This window comes from Plecotus auritus (assembly GCF_963455305.1).
Source record: "Plecotus auritus genome assembly, chromosome: 8".
Lineage (NCBI taxonomy): Eukaryota > Metazoa > Chordata > Mammalia > Chiroptera > Vespertilionidae > Plecotus > Plecotus auritus.
Window position 1 is genome coordinate 131,068,577 of NC_137782.1, and position 23,646 is coordinate 131,092,222.

General features: G+C 44.9%; 1 protein-coding gene across 1 annotated transcript in view; it reads right to left on the minus strand.

Annotated features, from left to right (window-relative positions):
- Positions 1-583: 583 nt before the first annotated feature.
- Positions 584-23,646, minus strand: part of VAX2 (ventral anterior homeobox 2) — a 28,442-nt gene continuing 5,379 nt past the window's right edge. The window contains exons 2-3 of the mRNA XM_080683850.1: positions 9,089-9,276; positions 584-1,265 (exon numbers count right to left, since the gene is read on the minus strand). Coding sequence (XP_080539976.1) covers positions 816-1,265; positions 9,089-9,276 — 638 coding nt within the window. The 3' untranslated portion in view covers positions 584-815. The remainder of the gene's footprint in view (positions 1,266-9,088; positions 9,277-23,646) is intronic.

Genomic DNA, 23,646 nt, shown 5'->3' on the forward strand with positions numbered 1-23,646 from the left:
CTGAATCTTACACAAGGGATGAAATGACGTGGAACGGTGCACGCATGGCACCAATGTCAGTTTTCTGGTTTTGATGGTACACCTTTGTTACGGAAGGAAGATGCAACCTTTGGGAGAAACTGAGTGAAGGGTACAAGGAGTTTTCTGGACTATCTTTGCAACTTCCTACACATCTACAATTATTACAAAATAAAAAGTTAAATGAAAGTTTCTTAAAAATACTCATATTGCTGTGTCTGTGATGGGTGGGCCTTCCAAAGCAGGTGGGGGTCTCACCGGGGTTTACCTTTGGTACCCTCTCTCAGGCTCTCTGGATCCACCCTTTTAAAGGATTTAGCATCTCCTCCCTCAAGTATTTTTATGTTTGAAAGAGGAGTTTGCAAAGGGCAATGCTGAACCGGGAAAAGCGTGGATGCTGCTACCATTGGCCTGGGAGTGCCGGGGTGGGAGCTCTGATTGGGGGTGGGAGCCAGGTAGCCGGATCCCCCATAACCGTGAACATGGCCCCAGTTTCTGCTCCTCCCATGAGAGATCCCTCCTCCACCTTAGCCAAGAGAGGGATAGAGGGGGTCACAGGGCATGTGCTGTGGGGACCGTTTCCCTTCGTCATTGTTTTCCTTTTATTTCAGTGAGAGAGACACACACGCACACCGCACTCACACACCCACAAGCTTCGTGGCCAAGGCTGTCTGGTCCTGGTCCAGAGTCTCTGGCGGGGGAGGGAGGGGGCAGGACGTGCGGCTGCCCACCCGCACTGGGCCTGAGAGGCAGGGTGGTGCAGTGCTTGGGGACAGAGTGTCACAGGGGGTGGAGGCTTAAGCGCTAGCTTTCTTGGCGCCCCGGGGGCTGCCGACTCTCTGTTCCAGCTGGCTGTAGGGCGGGCTGTAGGGCTCGAAGGCGGAGGAGCCCAGGTCGCAGCCGGCGGGCAGGTCCAGGAGCGGGGCGGTGGAGAAGCAGAGCGCCGGAGGGAGGGGCCTCAGCGGCGGGGACCCGGAGGCCGAGCTCAGCGGGGTGAGGCGCGGGGAGGAGTTCCTGGGGTCGCCCAAGGCGGTGCCCCTGTGGCCGGCAGGCAGGCCCAGCAGGCCCGGCGTCAGCGCCAGGAGGCTGGGGGCCCTGGGCGCGGACAGCAGCCGGCCCTGCTCCAGCAGCCGCAGGATGTTGGAGGTGGCGAAGGCTTCCGACGCCGAGGAGGACGCCCGCTGCTCCAGGTCTCTGCTCTGGTCTTTCTTCTGTTTGGTGCGGCGGTTCTGGAACCAGACCTTCACCTTGGGGGGCAAGTGCCAGGAAGGGAGAGGGGACAGGCAAGGCAAAGGGGGCAGGTGGGAGAAAAGGAGAGGGGTGCAGGGGTATGGGAGTGGGAGAGCAGGGGTGGAGTGAGAGGGGAAAGAAGAGCATTCAGAGTGTCATTAAGGTCTTCCCCCAACCAGCCTGCTCTGGGTGATCTGATAAGGACCCCTGGCCCCCAAATCATCGGTCCTCCTTCGCTGCTAAGCTGACTGTGGCCTAGGCTGGAGGAATGGATTGGCAGATGGAGGGTGGAGTTTGGAGGCACAAATGAACTTCCCTTCTTGGTTCAACATATCTTCCACTCTTAGCCAAGGTCATGGTTTCAGCCATTGATGTGCTAGTAATTCCCAACTTGAGATCCAGGCCATTATCCAACTGCCGTTAAACTCCACATGTACATCCCTGGCTGGTGTGGCTCAGTTAGTTGGTGTCGTCCTGTGCACCTGAAGGGTTGCGGGTTCGATTCCCAGTCAGGGCATATGCCCAGGTTGCAGGCTCCATCCCTGGTAGAGGGAGTGTGCAAGAGGCAACCGATCCGTTTTTTTTGTTTTGTTTTGTTTTGTTTGTTTGTTTGTTTTAATATATTTTATTGATTTTTTTTTTTTTTTTTTTTTTTTTTTTTTTTTTTTTTTACAGAGAGGAAGGGAGAGGGAGAGAGAAGAGAGAGTTAGAAACATCAATGAGAGAGAAACATCGATCAGCTGCCTCCTGCACACCTCCTACTGGGGATGTGCCTGCAACCAAGGTACATGCCCTTGACCGGAATCGAACCTGGGACCCTTGAGTCCGCAGGCCGACGCTCTATCCACTGAGCCAAACCGGCTAGGGCAGCCGATCTGTTTTTTACTCTCGCATTGATGTTTCTCTCTCTCTCCCTCTCCCTTCCTCTCTGTAAAAATCAATTTTAAAAAATCTTTAAAAAGTATTTTTTATTGATTTCAGAGAGGAAGGAAGAGGAAGAAACATCAATGACATGAGAGAATCATTGGTTGGCTGCCTCCTGCGCGCCCCCCACTGGGGATTGAGCCTGCAACCCAGGCCCTGACCTGGAATCAAACCGTGACCTCCTGGTTCTTAGGTCTATGCTCTACCACTGAGCTACACCAACTAGGCAATAAAAATCTTTAAAAAATAAAAAAAAACTGCACATGTACAGACCCAGCTCAGATCCACTCTCCCACACAGGGACCTCTTCCCACCTTCCCCAGCGCAGGCTCTCCCCTCTCTCCTTACCCCTCCTGCCTGGACTGGGGCAGCATCTCTCCAGCAGTGCCTCTCAACTCTGCCACCCATGAGAGCTAGCTGGGGACCCTAACACACTCCTAACCTCAGACCAATCCACCTGAATGGGGGTGGCTGGGACGCTGACACCTGCTGATCCCAAGGTAGGAGAACCACTGTTTAAGGATCTCTTGCCTCACATCCAAGCCTCAGCATTTGCAGGTCTGGGAGCAAGACACTGGAAGGTTCTGGCTCATGGCCTGCCCTGGCTCTGACCTGAACGTGTGTGGGCACCCCAACCTGTTCTCATTCTGCAAACAGCTCCCATTGGCCACTTCATGGGCCAAGGCTTCTGAGTAATGGCTGTGTGGTCTGCCATGGGGAAGATTGATGTGGGCAGAGGCCCAGGCAGGTGCCAGGTGCCATAAGTGGGGTTGGCAGGGAATTCTGGAATCTTGGATACCTGAGGTGTGGGCACAGACTCCTGGTGGTGGGCAGGACCCCTTGGCCTTGCAGAATCCTCACCCCAGGGAGGGGCATGGCCAGAGGAGAGCCAAAGTGGGGCCCTTTAAGGTGTGGGGCTAGGGCAGGGGCTAGTTGCTCAGTCTACGGATGGCCCTACCTCTCTGGTGTGGGCTCTGACACGGCCTCTGAAGTGAGCTCTTTTTTTAAAAAAATATATTTTATTCATTTTTTTTTACAGAAAGGAAGGGAGAGGGATAGAGAGTTAGAAACATCGATGAGAAAGAAACATCGATCAGCTGCCTCCTGCACACCCCCTACTGGGGATGTGCCCACAACCAAGGTACATGCCCTTGACTGGAATCGAACCTGGTACCCTTGAGTCTGCAGGCTGACGCTCTATCCACTGAGCCAAACCGGTTAGGGCTGAAGTGAGCTCTTTAACCCAACTTGACCATCTCCTGTCTGAACCCATCACAGCCCCCTCTGACCTTATAACCTATAAAGGCTGGGCTTCTCAACATGATGCCAAGTGGATTGGATTGAGTTTCGATAACCAAAAGTGACCAGAGAGTTACAGGATCTACTTGGGATTGCTTGCTTTATTTATTCACTCACACATTCATTCAACCGATAAGTATTGAGTGCCTACTATGTGCCAGCCACTGTTCCAGGCTAGGGAATTGGCAGTGAACAAAGCAAAGTGAATCCTGCTGTGTGGACTGGATGGTGTAGCAGGGAGACAGAAGCTAAACAACAAATGAAAACATGACTTTCAGGTGGCAATAGTGCTTTGAGCAGCATCCCTCAAATTCCTGAGAGTGAAGAATTACTTTTTAAATTTTCTAATTTGTCTTGGACCAATTCTTTTGTAAAATACAATTATAGTGAATTACTAGAAAAGTTGCTATATAATATCCAAATACTCTCCATTTCTGGACAGACGACAGTGCAAGGCTGGCAGCAGCCCCAGGACCACACTTTGGGGGCACTACTTTGGAGAAAGGTGGCAGGATAAGAGGGGAAGAGACAGGGGAGGTGACATTTTTGTTTGTTTGTTTGTTTTGTTAATTTTCACCTGAGGATATTTTTCCATTGAATTTTAGAGAGAATGGAAGGGAATAGGAGAGACAGAGAAAGATCAATGTGAGAGAGAAACACACTGATTGGTTGCCTCTGCCCTGACCAGAGCTGGGGATCCAGCCTGCAACCGAGGTATGTGCCCTTGACCGGAATCAAACCCAGGACCCTTTAGTACACAGGCCAATACTCTGTCCACTGCCGAAACCGGTTTGGCTCAGTGGAGCGTCAGCCTGTGGACTGAAGGGTCCCAGGTTCGATTCCGGTCAAGGGCATGTACCTTGGTTGCGGGCGCATCCCCAGTAGGGGGTGTGCAGGAGGCAGCTGATCGATGTTTCTCTCTCATCGATGTTTCTAACTCTCTATCCCTCTCCCTTCCTCTCTGTAAAAAATCAGTAAAATATATTTAAAAAAAATACTCTGTCCACTAAGCCAAACTGGCTAGGGTGGGAGATGATTTTTATTAATAGATTGGCAAATACATCTTCTCTGAAGAGGTGACATTTGAAGGAGCTATCAGTAAGGAAAGGCCAAGGGAGATATGACCAAGGCTGGCAAAGGAAGTGGGTGGAAAGAAGAAAACCCTTTTATCTTTGTCATTCCCAAATTCAGTTGTTCCATGAAGCAGTCCTACCAGATGCTTGGGGCCTGGGACTCTGTATGTTGAGCATACTCCCCCACACATCCTAGCTTCTCTGCCTGGCTAGTACCTACTCTCTTAGGACTCAGGCCAGGCACCACACCAAGAACCTGGAGCCTCGGTTTCTCATCTTTAAAATGCGGACAAAAACACCTGAGCTGTTGCAGGGATCAAATAAGGAACTCTAAGCAGAGGGCTTTGCCTCATTAATATTTCCCATTGATTTTTAGAGAGAATGGAAGGGATGGAGAGAGAGAAACATTGATTTGAGACACACCGATTGGTTGCCTCCCACACACACTGGACCCAGGCTGGGGATGAAGCCTGCAACTGACTTCGTGCCCTTGACTGGAATCAAACCTGAGATCCTTCAGTCCTCCAGCTGATGCTCTAAAAACCAGCTAGGGCAATGGTATTTATTATTTTAAGCTCTGTGGGGTGATTCTAATGCTGCAAACAGTGGAGGTGGGTGCTGGAGCTGCGAAGGTGGGAGTGAGAAGACCTGCCTGTCTACTTCCCACCATCAATCCCACGGTCCCTAAGGGATTGATTCATAAGGCTCAGGGAACAAGGGACAAACTGAGTGAGGGACAGGCTCAGAGCCTCTGAACTAGCCCCTCCTCCTCCAGGAAGCCTCCAGTTTCACCTGAGGGGTCACCCTCTTCCCAGGATTAAATCCGAAGTTACTAGTTCTATAAGGCTCAGTTCAGTTGCACTCTCCCAGGGGCACAGGTCCCATTCTGAAGCGCAATGCACTTCCTGGGGCGTTGCCCTCCCCTTGTCTCCCAGGCCTGCTGTGGTCTTCCTGGGGCTGCCACCTTGCTTCCTCCCTCTTCTGGCTCATCTGCAACTCAGGGAATGCTTGGTAGCTTCACCCCTGGCCCCTTGTGGGACTACGCTGTGACCCATAGCTGCACATCAGGGGAGGGGTGTGGTTTCCACTTGGCTGCCAAGACTGGGGACGCATTTTCCAGAAGGTCATCCATCACCTTCTTCACGCTCATGCATGGTCAGTGTTAAATTCCAAGACTCGTTGTGTGGGATGCCTGGGTCTAAGGCATGTGGGAAGTGACATTAATATTTAAGAGACTCTTCCTGTGACTGGGCACATACTTAATCTGAGATGAACAGTACCTGTGTATCTGAGTGGCCCTGGTTTTTGTAACCTGGACCAGGAAGATACCACCTATTCTGCTGTTCTGGAGAAGCCATCTGGGGCAGAGGCGGTGGGCACAGGGCTGAGGACAATTGCTAGAGGGCCAGGGCCACTCTTATCCAAGCTAGGTGGTGATCATGTCAGTATTGGGACTTGGCAGTGTGTCAGCCTGGTACCTGGTCCCTGGTCCTGAAAAAGTCCCCTGGGATAGCCGAGTGAGGGGAATCCTGGAGCCAGCCTCTCACCTCCCTTTCCTCCACAGCAACATCTTCTTTTCTTGTTTCCTGCTCTGACCCTGGTACTCTGGTCATTCATTCATACAACACATAAATAGCAAGCATCTCATATATGCCTGGAAGACGAGAATTAATAAAACTCTATCTTTACCCACTTGGGTCTCGGACACCAGCAGTGGGAGAGATGGACAGGGCGGCAAGAGCAGCGAATGATGTGGTGAAGAAGACCCTGAGGTCAGGCTGCCTGGATTCAATTCTGGTTCTTCCCTTAATTAGTGGGATGACATGGGACAAGTTACCCAACCTCTCTGTGCCTTGGTATCCCCATTGGCACATTCTTGTCCTTGGGAACTGCATATGGTTGGTGCTCACCAGACCACACACACACACACACACACACACACACACACACACACACACGTACCACACACACACGTACCACACACATACACACACACATACACACACACTTTACAGGTCAAGCCATGTGGGAAAGGTCTCTTGGGAGAAAGTGAAGATGCCTTAGGGATGGCTTTGACCTTCAAAGGCAGGAAATGCAGTGTGTATGGGGGCAGGGCAGGGGAAGGGTGAGGACTGAGAGGAGCTACTGCCCTGGACATCTGAGATGCCCTTGGAGAGCAAAGTTTCAGGGTAGAGTTTGGGGGGAAATTAGGTGAAGCAGAGGATAGTTAGGATAAAGAGGAGGGGCAGGTTTTGGAGGCGATTCTGTGCCTAGACTTCAGTGTTTGAGGGTGTCCCCCGAGGTCTCCCAGGAACATTGGCTGGGCCCACTCACTGAAGCTCCCTCTGTGATCACAGCCTGGCTTTCTAGTTCCAGCTAGAGGGAGGGCCGAGCTGGAAGCACTGTGGGCCATCTGCTGAATTATTTGGGACTCTACAGAGGCCTCTGGAGGAAAACCGGTCCAGGTGGAGAGGACTGACTTCAGCCCTGGCCCAGCAGGTCCCATCCTCCCTGCCTTTTCCTCATCTCTCTCTCTGCCCCGCTTGGGGTTTACCCCAGGAGGATAGGGAAGTCCAGGAACATCTTACTGCCCCATATGAGGGTGGACTGACAGCATTCTGTTAGCGTGACTGGAGGAGCTGGAGGAATTCGTGTGAGGGAGGTGGTGCAATCCAGACTTAACCACAGCACCTGGGGTGCCCCCGGACAGGACAGCAGCCAGCAGCACAGGGAGAGGCCTCACCCATCCTCCCGCAGCCTTCCCCAGAAAGCGCACCCCTCCTGCCCACAGGCTTCCTACTCCTCTCCTTCCTCTCTTCTCTCTATAAATCCTGCTTTGGCCTTGTTTGCAATACATCTGTTCACTGATCTCCCTCGTGTATGAGATTTAACTACTAGAGCTGTAGCTAAACGAAGGATCTCCGAGTCCCTCTCTGACAAGCTCCAGGTTGATTGCCCAGTTTACAGGCAGCATAAAGATGCCAGGCGGCTTCTCCCAACCCCAGTTCTGGAACTTACTAGTTGTATGACTCCGGGTATAATCTTTCCTTATCTGTAAAATGGGATAATACTGCCTGGCTGGCGTGGCTCAGTGGTAGAGCGTCTACCTATGAACCATGAGGTCACGATTCCTGGTCAGGGCACATGCCCAGGTTGTGGGCTCGATCCCCAGTGGGAGGTATGCAGGAGGCAGCCAATCAATGATTCTCTCTCATCATTGATGTTTCTATTTCTTTCTCCCTCTCCATTCCTCTCTGAAATCAATAAAAATATATTTAAAAAAAATAAAAAGGGATAATACTGGTAGCTACATCAAAGGTTTGTTGGGATTCGTGAACTAACATATCCAGAATTGTAACCACACAGAAACTTTATTTTCTTTAATTTGGCCTTTTATTTTGATATTTTTCCTTTGCCTCAAACTGGCCTCACCTAGTGCCCTGACTCCCCCTCCTCCCTCTCCCTTGCTTAATCATTAAGCCCTCAGCACAATGTGGTCTGGTCAGCATCCAGGAACAAGGTCCTGGGTCTATTGATTCCTGAGACAGACTTTTCAATCAAACTAAACAAACTATCTTGGCCTCAGTTGTGCTTTAGCTCTGGGCCCAGGAAAGTGGAACGATCCACATAACAAATCCTTGTGAAATTGGACGGAACAACTCCAAGGCTGCCATCAGGACCAGACGCAATGATTAATTACCCCTACCTAGCACCAGCTATCTGTGGAGACCACCACCCTCACTCTGTTGTCACCATGACTAATATTTTTTCCACCCCCTGGAAGCCATCAGAGAGCCAGGCCTTGGAACACAAGCTGCCTGTGACGTTGGGCATGGCTCCCTCTCCTTAACAAACCCTTACTTTCTTGGCTGAAAAAACAAACAAATAAACCAAAAAACACACCTACCTCACCGCTATCAACCAAAAGCCCATATCCAAAGCACTTAGAACAGTGCCTTGACACAAGTAAGTACTAAGTAAGTATGATTATTATTGTTGTTGCTGTCATGACGTGGCTCTATCGCCAGCATGAAATGCCTCCATCATCACAGGATAGGGACTCAGTTTACAAAAGCTTTTCCTTTGGATTGAGCACACTATTGTTAAAATGCCATTCTTGGGTGAAGGGGGTATTCAGACCCCTTCTCTCTAACAAGAGAATCTGAGCCACACTGGGATACAGGGAAGGTGACAGAGGGTAGGAAAAGGCCCAGAATGGGGAATTGAGGTCCCAACTGTGTAAAATCTTCTCTCTCCCCAAACCCAACCCCTCGCCATCCCTTCGAGCTTCTCTCACTTGCCAACATCCCCCCTGAGCCACTCCCTGCATTTAGAGTGCCCCTCCCCCCAAGTTTCTCCCCGTTTAATCCAAATTGCATGATGAAAGGCCCCCGCTGGCACATACCAATTCTCTCTTGTCAGCACTGGGATTGTTTTCTCTGATTTACCTGTAACTTTAATGCATGTCTGAACTCCTCCAGAGTTGGTTCTCACACTGGAGGAGTTCCCAGGGCAGGGGTGCAGTGGCCCGGATACCCTCTTACCTGAGTCTCTGAGAGGTTCAGCTGGCAGGCCAGCTCAGTGCGCTCACGGCCCACCACGTACTGGCAGCGCTGGAATTCCATCTCCAGGCGGTACAGCTGCTCGGCCGTGAAGGATGTGCGGGTCCGCTTGGGCCGGTCCAGGTCCAGGCCTTTGGGCAGGACGATTTCCCGGATGGTCCCTTTGGCATCTGCAGGAGCGGTGCAAGGAGGCAAGTCAGTTCACTAGTTAAGGAGTTAGGCCACCAACAAGCATCTTAATTACAGGGGAACTCCTCGGGCTGGGCCTCACTGAGTGACCTCTGACAGTGGCTTACCCTCTCTGGACCTAGCTTCCTTAGTCACCCAAGGCAGTATATTATATCTAATGTTTTTATTTATTTTAGAGAGAGAAGAAGGGAGAGAGAGAGAGAGAGAGAGAGAAACATCGATGAGAAACATTGATCAACTGCCTCCTGCATGCCCCCTACTGGAGAATAAGCCCACAAGCTGGGCATGTGCCCTGACCAGGAATCAAACTGGCAATCAGCTCTACTTTCATAGTGTGGACAGAAAGGACTCACTCTGACTCAGGCAGGATTCTGTTCCCTCAGCAGAGTGAGGAACAAATGGAAAGAGACAGCAAGTCTTCAAGTGCAGAGGAGAAGATGGGTGAGCATTGGGTCTGATCAATCAGGTAAGGCTGCTGGAGGAGATGTCCAGGACCAGGTCCTGCGCCCTGTGTGTGTGCACGTGGGTGAGCACTCGGCACAGACGCTCCTGGGGTCCATGCAGGGGCAGCTGCTGTGACGTAGAGGGCAGCCTGGGGAGCTGGGGTCCCCAGGAGGAGCGCAAGGACCCTTGCCTCTACATCAAGCTGTGGTGCCTTGCAGACAGGGGCTGCTGCCACTCCCCATGTACCTACTTCTGAATAGCAGGGCCACCCTCCCGGGCCCTCCATGTGCGGGGTCTCCAATATTCTGGAGCCTACTTAGGAGAGGCTGAAAACTCTGCAGCCACACTCACCAGATGGTCCCCCTTAAAGAGCTCAGTAATAGCAATAATGTCTTCCACAAAAGTCAAATTTTTTTTGGGGGGGGAGGGGGGTGTTATGTATATATACATCATGTTTAACTAAAGGGACAAAGATGATCCATGTCTGAACCATACACATGGATGGCTTGAAATCTAGTTATTAGAAAGTTTTATGTTAAACATTAGAGTGTGGAATATGCAGCATTGTATTCTGTAGGATTTACCAAACCACTCCCAACACATAATGTTGATAACAATAAAGCTAAGCTAACAGAAACTTACCATTTCCTAGGAAGGTTAATGTCAATGGGAAAACTTACCATCCAGGCAGCCCTAGGCCAGGTCAAGACACCCTGGACAGTTGCAGAAGCACCAGCCCTCTGTAGGGGTGTGGCGTCCCTGCTTATGTTTTGGTCATAATAACAGCTGACACGATGCTTGCTCTGAGCTAGGCACTGTTTTAAGCACTTTAACCCTTCCAATATCTCAATGAAGTTGGAACTAGTATTATCCCCACTTTACAGATGGGCAAATAAACAAATTTTAAGTAACTGACCCAAGGTCACGCTGACATTGTTCAGTAAGTTCTAGAAACACCCTTATTTTACTTTATGAATACCCTCTTTTAGTAAGCCTTAATGATTCAATCCATAGGTCATAATGAAGAGGACTGTGGTCACGGGTAAAAATGGAACGTTCTGGATGAGATCATGATTACCCTGGAAGACATAGGAAGGGCCTGTATATGGGATGTATGACTGGCAGGAGGCTCTTTCTGAGCCACCAGACTGCAGAGCTACCTTTAGAATCTCTGCTCTAGAGGTTGAACCTGAGACCTCTGCCCCCACTCTCACGCCCCCTTCTCACCATAGGGTTTATGAGACTGGTTCCTCCTGGCTCCTGCCAGGGCCAGTTCACTCCTCCAGGACGTGCTTTAGCGCCGCCTGGGCTCTGACTCACAAGTCCTATCGTGGATCTCAGAGGTTCTCTAGCACCTTTGGGCTCACAGTCAACCCTCAGGGAGAAGGTGAGTGTGGGTGGGGAGACACAGTCACTGCTGCAGAGGTGGCCCTCCTCCCACCGCTGGCAGGTCTTGCTCAGGGGTGCTGGGCAGAGCATGACAGATGTGAGTCCTACTCTTGGGATATTGGTGGGAACCACAGGCCTTTTGGGACAACTCAAGCTTCCCCTCCAATTCTTTCTACATCCCAAAAAGGTGAGGTCATATTTGTGACCCTCTTGTGACCAGGTCCCACTATTTCCAATTGGGAGCCCAGTCTGAGAACTTCCTCACAACGCCTAAGTGACTCCATCTCCAAGGCATTGATTTTTATTGAAAGTGTCTTGGGGTGTGGTACTGGGAGCTTCACACCCTCTCCCCAGTAAGCCCCCCAGAGCTTACCCGAAGCTCTGAGCCTGTGTGCCTAACCACTGAGGTCAAATCACCCACCATCACCACCACCCCTTTCAGCCTTGTGGTAGAGCTAAGAGGAGCATTCCCACCTCAGGGAACAGCCAAGGTCAGCTCTCCCTCCAGAGTCAGGGGAGGCAGGAACCATATAAGAAAGGCAACCCCAGACTTGCCTGGAGGGTATCAAAACAGGCCATACAAATAAGTACATGAAAAGATGCTCAACATTAATAGCCATTAGGGAAAGAAGGATCAAAACCACAGGAACATATATTAAAATAGGTAACATAGCCCTAACCAGTTTGGCTCAGTGGATAGAGTGTTGGCCTGCGGACTGAAAGGTCCCGGGTTCGATTCTGGTCAAGGGCATGTACCTTGGTTGCGGGCACATCCCCAGTAGGAGGTGTGCAGGAGGCAGCTGATTGATGTTTCTCTCTCATCAATGTTTCTAACCCTCTATCCCTCCCCCTTCCTCTCTGTAAAAACTCAATAAAATGTATTTTAAAAAAATAAAATAGGTAACATAAAAAACACAGAGAGTACCAAATGCTGGTGAGGATACAGAGAAACCTGACCACTCAGACATTGCTGGGAGGAACGTGAATGGTTCAGCCACTCTGGAAACCAACCTAGCAGTTTCTTAAATAGTTAAACATATACTTACCATAGATCCCAGTGATCACACCCCTGAGCATTTATCCAGGAGAAACAAATGCTTAGATTCACATCAGAACCTGTACATGATGCCCTGGCTGGGTGGCTCAGTTAGCTGGAGCATCCTCGGGCACACCGAAAGGGTGCAGGTTCGATTCCCAGTCAGGGGGCATACGGGAGGCAACCAATCAATGTTTCTCATATCAATGTTTCTTTCTCTCTCTCTCTTTCTCTCTCTCTCATCAATAAAAAAATATATCTTCAGGTGAGGATTAAAAAAACTGATCATGAATGTTCATAGCAGTTTTAGCTGTAATAGTCCCCAAATGGAAAAAAAACAAACAGATGTCCCTTAGTAGGTGAGTGGTTAAACAAACCGTGGTATAGCTACACCATGGGACACTAGTCAGCAAGTGAAAGAAATGACTTTTGATAGACATGACAATTTGGACAAATCTCTCAGGGGTCCTCAAACTTTTTAAACAGGGGGCCAGTTTACTGTCCCTCAGACCGTTGGAGGGCCGGACTATAGTTTAAAAAAAAAACTATGAACAAATTCCTATGCGCACTGCGGGCCCAGGATGAGTCAGCTGCTAAGCAGGACAGGCAGTGACACCCGGCGGACTGGATAAATGTCCTCGGCGGGCCGCATGTGGCCCGCGGGCCGTAGTTTGAGGACGCCTGCGTCTAAGTCATTATGCTAAGCGAGGAAAAAACAACAACACACAAGTCAGTTCCCAAGATTCTGTACTGTGTGATTCCATTTCTAAAACATTATTAAAATGACTAAGTTATAGAGTAGAGCACAGATCCATGGTTGCGAGGGGGTTAGGTGAGGGAGGGTGTGACTATGAAGGGGTCTGTGAGGAAGCTCCTTGATGCTGACTAATGATTCTGTATCTTGATTGTGGTGGTACTGTGTTTCCCCGAAAATAAGACAGTGTCTTATATTAATTTTTGCCCCCAAAGATACGCTAGGTCTTATTTTCAGGGGATGTCTTATTTTTCCAAGAAGAAGAATACGGTACACATTTATTGTTAAATGAAAATAAAGGAAATTTATTACCTGTATACGGTACGGTAGTACGGTAGTTGTCAACACAAACCAGACAAACTGTGAATCCTACAGTATCAAGAATTTACTCATTTATTCAATGACAATCATGTCATCATCTTCTGGAACATCATCATAACAATCCAATTCCTGAATTTCCTGGTGAATTTCTTGTGACTCCATTTCTTTCAGAATCAGTGGACCAAATCTTTCATGTTTAGCAATAGCACTGTCTTTAAATGAGTACTTCTTGTCAAGGTAGCCTGCTCGCAGTGCATTTGCAATGCAACTGTCAGTGATTTTCTCCCATGAATTCTTCACCCAAGTCACAACTTCTTGCAGTTTAGGTTTCACAAAGTTTCCACACTGATTTCTCTCCACTCTATTTTCAATGTAGTCATTAATTTCCATGCGCAAATTGTCTTTGAATGGCTTGTTTATTGCAATATCAAGAGTCTGGAGATAGGCCGTCATTCCTGCGGGAATCATTATCTGATCTATTTTTCTTTTGTGAAGAAATGTCTTCATGTCTATAGCGCGGTGAGTGCTGGCTGCATCCCAGACTAGCAGACCTCTTTGGCTCCCTCGCATAACAAGCGGCAGCATTAAATCGACCCACTTCCTTATAACTGCTTGTGTGGCCCAGGCTTTTTCAGTTTCAAGAATAAAAACACCCAAAACACGTTCAATCTTTTCCTTCTTGCCCTTAGAAATGATTAAAGGTGGGATGTTAGTGCCATCCAGACGAATTGCCAAAATACAGGAAACACGTGCACTTTCGTAAGCAGTGGAGGGAATGTACGCTAAGGAGGCACCCCACTGTTCAATTGTTATTTGAGATGATTGGCCCATAAACACTGCAGTTTCATCCATAGCAATCATGTTGGAAAGATTGTATTTAGAGACGTCAGCATCATCAATAAAGGACTTGAATGCAAGTGCTCGCTTAATAACTTGAGTATCTTCCAACCTAAACAATGTTGTAGATCTTCTTAAAGACAGTTCACTTTGCTGAAGGAAATTATCCAGCCAGTGTTGTGATGCTTTGAAGTCTTCAGGGGCTATGTCAAACTGTGGTGCCATTGCAAGGGCAAATTCTTGAATCTGAGCCCTATTCACAACCAAAGCCTTTGCTCTCCTGTCAACAACCCATTCACAGATCAGGTCTTCCAGCTCGGAAAATAATGGTTGCCGACCTGATCCACACTTGCGCTTTTTAGCATTTCCCTTGTCCACTTGTTCAATGAGGTTACCATACTCTGCTCGCCATTTTCGGACCAATCGGATACTCAACATCTTCTCTTTGCAGAAAGCAGTAAGATTTTGGCCCCAAGAGTCTTCCACGATTCCTTTCTTGTACTCCACGGAGTAGCTTTTTCTTTTTGCGCTCATTTCTAGGGGTAAAAAAAAAGGAATTGGGGTATCAAGGTGGTGGGAGGGGGATCACTCAAAATGACACAGGGGGGATCAGAGGGGGGAATCAAAATGGCACAGGAGAATCAGAGGGGGGATTACCATTTTAGTAACCCCTTTTGATTCTCCTGTGTCATTTTGATTGCCCCCTCTGATCCTTCTGTGTCATTTTAAGTGAGCCCCCTCCCCCCACCCCTGTGCCACTGAACACCTTCACCAGACTTCCCCCCTACCCCTTTATCAGACATTTACCCCCTGGGGCCTGCTGGGGACTGTCACTGGGCTTGCTGGGGCCTGGATCTGGGCTGGAGCAGGGTCTGCTACTGACTGAGAACCTTCAGTCATCATGAAGGTGGCCGCGAGCATCAGGTAGTGTCACCAGAGACAGACCAGCACTCACCACCTTCGCCGCGTCCCGTCCGCTCTAATCCTTCTGTTCTTCTACACGCATCTGCGAAAGTCTCCTCCTCTCTCCCGCCCCGGGCTCACCGCTCACTCCGACCTCCGCTCCGCCTCCACACAGCAGTGACGTCAGGACTCCGCGTAACGTCACTGGTTGCTAGACACCAGTTGGGGTGGCCCTAGCGACCAGTTTAGGGTAAATTAATTTTCATTCTGAGACAGAGCCTGGGGACCTTATTTTCGGGGGATGCCTTATATTTCACTCAGAAGGAAACCTGTGTGTAGGTCTTATTTTCGGAGTATGTCTTATTTTCGGGGAAACACGGTAGTTACATGAATCTATAAATGTGATAAGATGTCATTTGACTCTACATAAAGACAAAATATATGTGCAGGCAAAAATGGGTAAAATCTGAGAAAGGTCAGTAGTCTAGTCAATCATACTGTGCCATGTCAATTTCCCGAGTTTGATAATGTATTATAGATACATAAGACATCATCATTAGGAAAAACTAGGTGATGGATACACAATAGTTCTCAGTACTCATTTTACTACCTTGAGAGTCTGAAGTTATTTCAATATAAGACATTAACAATAACAGCAATAAAACACACCATGAAGCTAGAATGATGTTCCGTCAACGAAATGGACAAATCTGTTAGAGGAAAGAATGCAATAGTGTTTCCCCAAAGTACCTCTGCACCCGTGGTTTGTAAGATGATTTAAAGTGGCATATAAATAAACATTTGTCATGTCAATAATTAAGCACTTATTTAATGTTTGCTAGAGAAAGTTAAACCTATGATTTTATGTGCTTAGCATGAAGCTAAAGTATTAATTTTAAAATGTATTATGCTACAATATTAAGTAAATAAATTGAACATAAATATAACAGAAATGATGAAGATATTATTCAAATGACTGAAAATTGGGAAACAATAGAATCAAGAGTACACAATTAGACCCATGTATATATAATGAGAGAATTTGGGGAAAGTTTGATCAAGTCAATAAGTGGAGTTAAGTAGATTGGTGTCTATAAATTATCTGTTTGGAATAAAATAAAGTATTATTATATTCCTGTCTCATCATAAATAACAATGTTTTAAATGAATTAACAAAGCATAGCCTATGAAATGATAAAGGCACTAAAATATATATATAGGAAAGTATTTTTATAATTCTAAGCTTGCAAAGAGCTTTCTAAGCAAAATACAAAACTGGAGCTGAACAGGAAAAACAAAGGATGTATTTGACTATATTAAAACTAAAAACTTTTGTATGACAAAAGTGCCAGAACCAAGGTAAAATACCAAAAACAAAAACAAAAAAATTATCCCACCCAGAATTGAAGAAAATACTTTTTAAAAAGCAAAGAAATAATATCCAGAATGTATAAAATGCAATTAAGATAAATTATTTTTGAAAAGGGAAAAAGTGTAGTAGACAAAATGCTCAAATAATTTATCTGGGCTATTCACAGGAAAAGATACCAAATGGCCAATAAACATGGAAAGATAAGCACAGCTCCACAGAAATCGGGATAATCTAAATTCAAGCAACACTGGAAATTGTCTTCCATAAGCTCGGAAAGGCATTGAAAGGTGATTAACAAAGCAGTGATGCACCGTAGGAAAATCCACACTCCCATTCACTCTGGGTAGCACCATAAACTGTCACAACCTTTTAAGGTTGCATTCGTCCAGATTAAAGATGCACATAACTTTTGTCCCACACTTTTATTTTATTCAGAAAATCATAGATTCATGTGCTCCAAGGGATATATAAAGATGTCTGCTGCAGCATTGTTCAAAATATTAAAAATTTGAAAGCATCCTCGATCTTCCCCACAAGGCAAATGACTAAACAAATTATGGTAATTCATACTATAAAATACCATGCAATTAAAAAGGATAAGGCAATGTCTATATTAAATGACATGAAGTGAAAGAAAGTTATTGAATACTTGTAGTACTATACTATTTATTTACAACTATATATATTCAACATATATTTCATAAGCACCTACTATGTGCCAAATACTATTATAGGGTCTGGGTATATAGAAATGAGCAAAATAAACAAGGTCCATGTTCCCATAGGCCTTGTACTGGGGAAAAAGACAGATAATAAATTTTTTAAACTAATTTGTAAGGTAATTAAAACTAATGTAAATGCTGGGAAGACAATAAAACGAGATAAGTGATATTACTGACCCCCTCCAAATAACCAAAACTCAATAACCATAGTGTATATGTATGTTTGTGCATGTACATGTGCATATGCGTGTGTATGTGTGTGTGTGTTTGCTATTTCAGCTAGGATGGTCAGAGAAAGCCACTCATTACAGTCAAGTTAGTGGGTAAACCATGAATGCTGTTCACCAGTGTTTCCAACTCCTTCCTGGCACATGGTAGGGCTGCACTAATTTTCTGAAATGACATATGACCATATGACTTGTTTTAGCCAGGAGAAAAGGACACGGACACTTTAGGTGAGCACTTTAAAAGCTGGTTGATAACCTGCCACACGCCCTCCCCTTACTGTGATGGTCCTTGAAGCAGGGGCCAAGATGGAGCTCCATCAGCCTGGGTTTCTGGGCACCAAGATGAGCCCTTGTTCACTTGTAATGGCCTTATCTCAGGAGAGAGAAATACAATTGTATTTTGTTAAACTTCTGAGACTTTGGGTTGTCTCTGCAGCAAAATCTCGCCCATCCGTAGTGACACAGCCTCCTTCCCAGAATCATTCCTTCTCTGGGTAGTTTGAGGGAAGCACCAGAAAGTAGGAAAAGCTTTAATTCCAGGGCCTCTTTGCAGGTAGGTGCTTGTTAGGGTGAAATGCACGAGTCTAAATGGAATGAGTCATGAGTTTTGCTGCCCTTCAGCTCCTTAAAGAGGGTTGAGCCCTAGGGTACCAGGGAGGACGATTATGTCTAAGGAGCTTTTGCCCTGGGAGAGGTGATGACCCCTGCGTGATAATAGTTAGCTAATGCTCCTGACCTCCAGGACCAAATAATACCCCCTTCTAGAACTCTCCTAAGCGATCACCTCAAAACCCTACCTGACTTCATCCCCTAGCACCCACAAAGGTCCTTTGCATGACAATCTGTTAATGTGCTGATTTTTAAAGCGTGATAAGGTCTTTCCAGATTTAATCTGCAAATATGATGTAATTACTATAAAAATTCCTTATGAAAAACTCATTCTCAAGTTTACTGGAAAATTTGAAAATGAAAGAATAGTTAAGAAAAAGTGTTAAAGAATGAGGAGAAAATACTTGCTTGTCACAAAGCAAAATAGGTAACAAATCTAGAGCTACTAAAATGGTATGATGCTGGCACAAGAGTTATGAATCAAATCAATGCATAAATGAGGATTAGGTTTGTTATAAAGATGAAATTTCAAATTAGTTGGAGGAAAGACAGAACTATTAAAGATGTGGCTTTTGGACAATTAGCTCATTATCTGGAATAAAGTAATGGTCTCACACTACATACAAAAATAAACACAAGATGGCTTAAAAATTTAAATGGAAAATATAAAGCTCTAAAGATTGAAAAACATCTTAAAATAATTTTTCAAAAGGAAAGCCAGTGACAGTTTTGAGTGCCTAGAAATAAAAGCTTCTGCAGGGTGAGAGGCAGTTTAAAAAAACAAATGATAGTGTGGGATAAAATATTAATAATGCATGCATAACAGTGTCTTAATTTCTAAGACACACACAGTCTCTATAGACAAACGAGTAAAGCCAAACAGCCCAGTGGGAAACAGCAAATTATGTGGTGGGTTATTTAGAGAAGAGAAATGCAAGCAGCTAATACATATAAAACATACTCAAGCTCAGAAGGAACTGGAGAAAATGAAAGCTAAAACAGCAATGAGATACAATTTTTTTTTTCAGATGCCATATCAGGCTGAGAAAATGGTGCTGGCATAGGTGAGGGAAAATATAGTTTCTTTCAAGCTCTGTTATTAAGAATACAATTTAACACAATATGAGGGTTTTTTTTGGAGGGCAATTTCACAATGCCTAACTCAATTAAAAAATGCATACATTCCTTTTCCTAGAAATTTTATAGCGGTTTTTACCCCCAGGGAAATATTAGTATACTTAGATAAAGATAGATCCACTGTTTGTAGCATAGTTTGTAAGAGAGAGAGAAAAGGAAAAAGCTAGATGTTTATCAGTAGGAATATGTGGATGAAATCACAGTATAATTATGCCTTTGCTATTATGTAGACATTAACAAGAAATATTAACAAGACATTAACCTCTCCATATGTTGACCCAGCTACATAGAAACAGGAAGTATGTATAAACCAATTTTCACAAAGAACAAAAAGTAAAACTAATAATTGTGTCTGTGTGTTTGCGTGTGTGTGTGTGTGTGTGTGCGTGCGCACACATGCGAGCACGCTTTTACCTGCACAGGGTTAAGTCTGGCAGGATAAACACCTCTCCCATTTGTTTTGGAGAGTGGAAACGAGTCAGAGGGGTAAGATTTATCCCTTCTTACTTTGTGTACTTCTTTATTATTTGGTTTGTTGCAAAGACTAACAAAAAATTTTTAACAAAAATTCTAAGGTATATATATAATATTATATATAATATCTAATATGTTTATCTTTAGTTGGAGAAAACATTTCTAATTGAGAATTAAAATGTAGAAGCCCAAAAAGAAATGACCACTAGATGTGATTACAGTTTAAATTTTAATCCAGAAAAAAATTCATGGCAAAGTTTTAAAAAAGATAAAAAATTCATAGCAAAGATTACAACTATAAGAAAACAATGAGCAAACCAATACAGAAATGGCTAAGTTCATGAATTTAAAAATTCACAGAATAGGAAATAAAAATGAAAAGTAAGTATATTAAAATTACTTAACCTCATTTAAGTTACTAATTTAACTTTTAAATTACTAATTTAACTTCATGCTAATAAAAATAAGATTTTTTTTCACTTGAAAAGATTTTATTCTAAAAAATTGAGTATATCCTGGGATGGGAGGATGTGGAGAAATGGCACATTTATACACAATTGCTGGGAGTATAAATTAGCACATTTTTGGCATTTGGAAATATCTATCACATTTTTAAGCATCTATACTTGGATTTCAAATTTTCACTTCTAGGAATTTATCCTGTAATTATACTCATACCAGATATATTTGAAATTATATTTATTGAAAACATTTTATTATGAGAAAGTTTAAACATATACAAAATTAGAGAGAATAGTATAATGAGCCCTGATATACATATCCTCTGACTTCAACAACTATAAACGCAGAAACAATCCTATTTCTTTTATAGCCCATAATTTTAAGCAAATTCCAGACATCATATTATGGCATCTAGATAATTTCTGTATGTATCTCTTAAAAATAAGGTTCCTTTAAAAATAAAAAAAAACACAATACTATTATCACAGCCCAAAAATTAACAATTCCTTAATAGAAAATGTCCCACATATTTTCACATTTTTCAGATTGCTTCATAAATGAGGATTTTCAACAACCATCTGTTCAAATGGGGATACGAAGATGTTCACTGAAGCATTGTTTGGAACAGTGAAAGAGTAGGACCAACCTAAATACCCACCAATAGGGAACTGTTTAAATAAATTATATCTGCATAATAAAATACTGTCCAGGTATTTTAGAAAATGAGGCAATTCTATATGGAAAGATTTTCACAAATGTTTATCAAATGAAAAAAGCAGTTTGCAAAAAAAAATTCCCACTTTTGTAACATATTTTTTTTTTTCAGTTACTAGGGAAAATTGGGAGGCTACATTTTGAGAGCGGGTTGTATTATATGGGGAAAATGAAGAACTTTCAACTTTCACATGATAGAGCAAAGCAGCATGAATTGGTTTTGTAATTAGAAAGTTACTTTAAACTTCAGGAAACAAAAGACATCAGAAACAAAATTAAAAGACAGATTATAAATTCAAAAAAATTAAAACACACATTGAAAGCAATGAGCTACTATCCACAATACAGAGTTTCTGCAAATCAATAAAGAAAGGGATGTTTGAAAATTAAAACTGGTCAAAGGAAATGAATTAATAGATAATGGCAGAAGAAATACAACTGGCCAATAAACATGAAAAGAAAATAAAGAAACAATTAATAATCAAATAAATAAAAATTAAAATGCCAGCAAGGTACTACTTATTACCTACAAGATTGATAAAGGTTATATATATATATATATGTCCAATGTGGGGAGAGGGCAAAGGTGGGGTTATAAATTGCTAAGCATTTTTCTTGAAGAACAATTTGACAATAGCTATCAAGATATAAAGGGTAAACTGTGGTGGTCAGATTTGGAGATACAAGCACTATTTGTGGGGGTACCATCTGTGGAGGGAAATTTGGCATTATCTTCCAACAGAACTTCTCTGACAGATATACCTATACAGGTAGAAATGACCAAGGAAGAAATTTATTTATTGCAGCAGTGTATATAATAGCAACAGATAAGAAAAAAGATACGGGGGGGGGGGGCAATGGTAAGATATGTACACATATAACACCTTAATAAAAAAATGGGAAAAAAAGAAAAAAGATACATGTCTACCAATATGGTATGGGTTCTATAACATACATTATGGTCCATCCAATCTATGTAAATGGAATACTATGCATATGTAAAAAAAAAAGAGTAATAAATTATTTACATCCCAAGATATACTGGTAAGTGAAAATAGTAAGATGCAGAAAAATATAGAGATGTTACCATATGAGTAAAAAATAAAAGCAAGGAAAAATATTATAGCAGTGATGAGCATAATCATCACAATTATTTGAAAGGACATATTAGAAAAAAAAGTGGGGGGGAATACCACCTTTCAGCCTGGTGAGAACCTGATGAGGATGGGACTGGGAAAGAGATTTTTCACTGTGTGCTTAAACCCACAACTTTTTGATCACATGGATTACTATTTTAAAATGAAAGGAAACACGCTTTTTATTTCAAAGCAACGAAAATTTCAAGCAGCAATTCCACTGCTAGAAACTACTCCTTGGCAATAGTCAAAGAAGTAGGCAAAATATTGACAGTGTTTATATTTGGGGAAAACAACCGGAACATCCACCAGAGGTGAGGAGAATTTCGCTTTCCCCAACCAAAGGAAGCATGTGGAAGGGTTGAGCCTGAAAAAATAACTAACCCCTGCGGATTAAATTCTTTAAAAAGGTGAACTGCGAAAACAGGTTATGTAAAATGATTCCACTTTTGCCAATGTTTGTATATGAACATGGGAAAATCTCCTGGAGGAACACACCTGAAACTGGAAGGGGGGGTGGTATATCTAAGGAGCCTTCTCCCGCTTTTTAAATCCTCTCTCCATCTGTGAGTGTGGGCCTGCCCAGGCTGGGTCCTCCGGCGCATCCTCCATCCGCCCCGCCCTGCCTCCCCAAGCTCACGGGTGGACGCAGCGGGCAGCGGCAGCAGTAAAATTCAGAACACACCCTGGCTTTAATTTACTCGGTAGTTTCAAGTTCCCGCGAAGGATTAGTGTGAATTCGGTGGGGAGGTTCACGCAGATTTATCTGGTTACTTCTCTCACTGCCCTGGCTGGCTTTGCGGGTGGAACCGCACACTAAGCAGCCACAGAGAGCTGGAGACGCGCTACCAACAATGCTGCCCTTCCCAGGACCTGCCCTTCCCGGGACCGGCGCTTCCCGGACCTTCGGCTCCAGCCCCGCGGGCCTCTAGGCGGCCTCTCAGGCCCTGGTCCCAGTAAAATAACCACATTTGAGGCTTTTCAGGTTTTATTTTCAGTGGTTCCCAAAATTGAGGATTACAGGAAATTCCAGAAATATGGCGTTATCACCTTTATATTTTAACAATTATTCTGTGTTCTGGCATCATCATCATTTCATATCAGGAACGACATTTTGATGTCGAAAAATAAAGAGGTCATCTTAGAACAGATGTTCCTCCGGGGGAGGGCGCTACGGCCTTCTATTTAGTGAAATACACGATGCTGCTGGCAAAGTCTCCTTTCATGCATTCCACAAATATTTACGGAGCGCCTACTGTGTGCTAGGCTCACATCTGAGCGATTTCCAGGGGACTCCACAGGGCCCTCCCTGCGAATCAGTCTCTTGATTGGTAAGCCATGCCAGGTTGGTCCGGCACAGAGTATGTACTGGCTAATGTTTGTGGAATGAATCAAAGAGCAAGCTAGCAAGCGAAGGGGAGAACGTTGGAGATGTGATTGGAGGGTCCCACCCCACCCTCACCCTCCCTTCCTTGCTTTCAGCCCTGGCTGTTCTGGGTCCCACCACCCCTAGGCTTAGTAGGCCAGATGGGTCCTGACGCTGCCACGTCTTTTAGCAGTGTCCAAGGGTACCCTGGTTCCCCCACTTGAGACCTTCCAACCTCTTTCTTCAATGGAGAGAAGGCAACCAGGTGCGGAGACCACCCTGGGACCCAGGGATTCCTGGGCAGGACCACTTAGCTCAGTGTCCTCTCTCAGAGCTTCTCAAACTGAGGTAAGAACTCCCGGACACACTGCCATGCCCTACAGGCTTCCCCAAGCCAATCTTCATTTCATATTAGGCAAACAGGACACTGAAGGCAAAAATCCATACC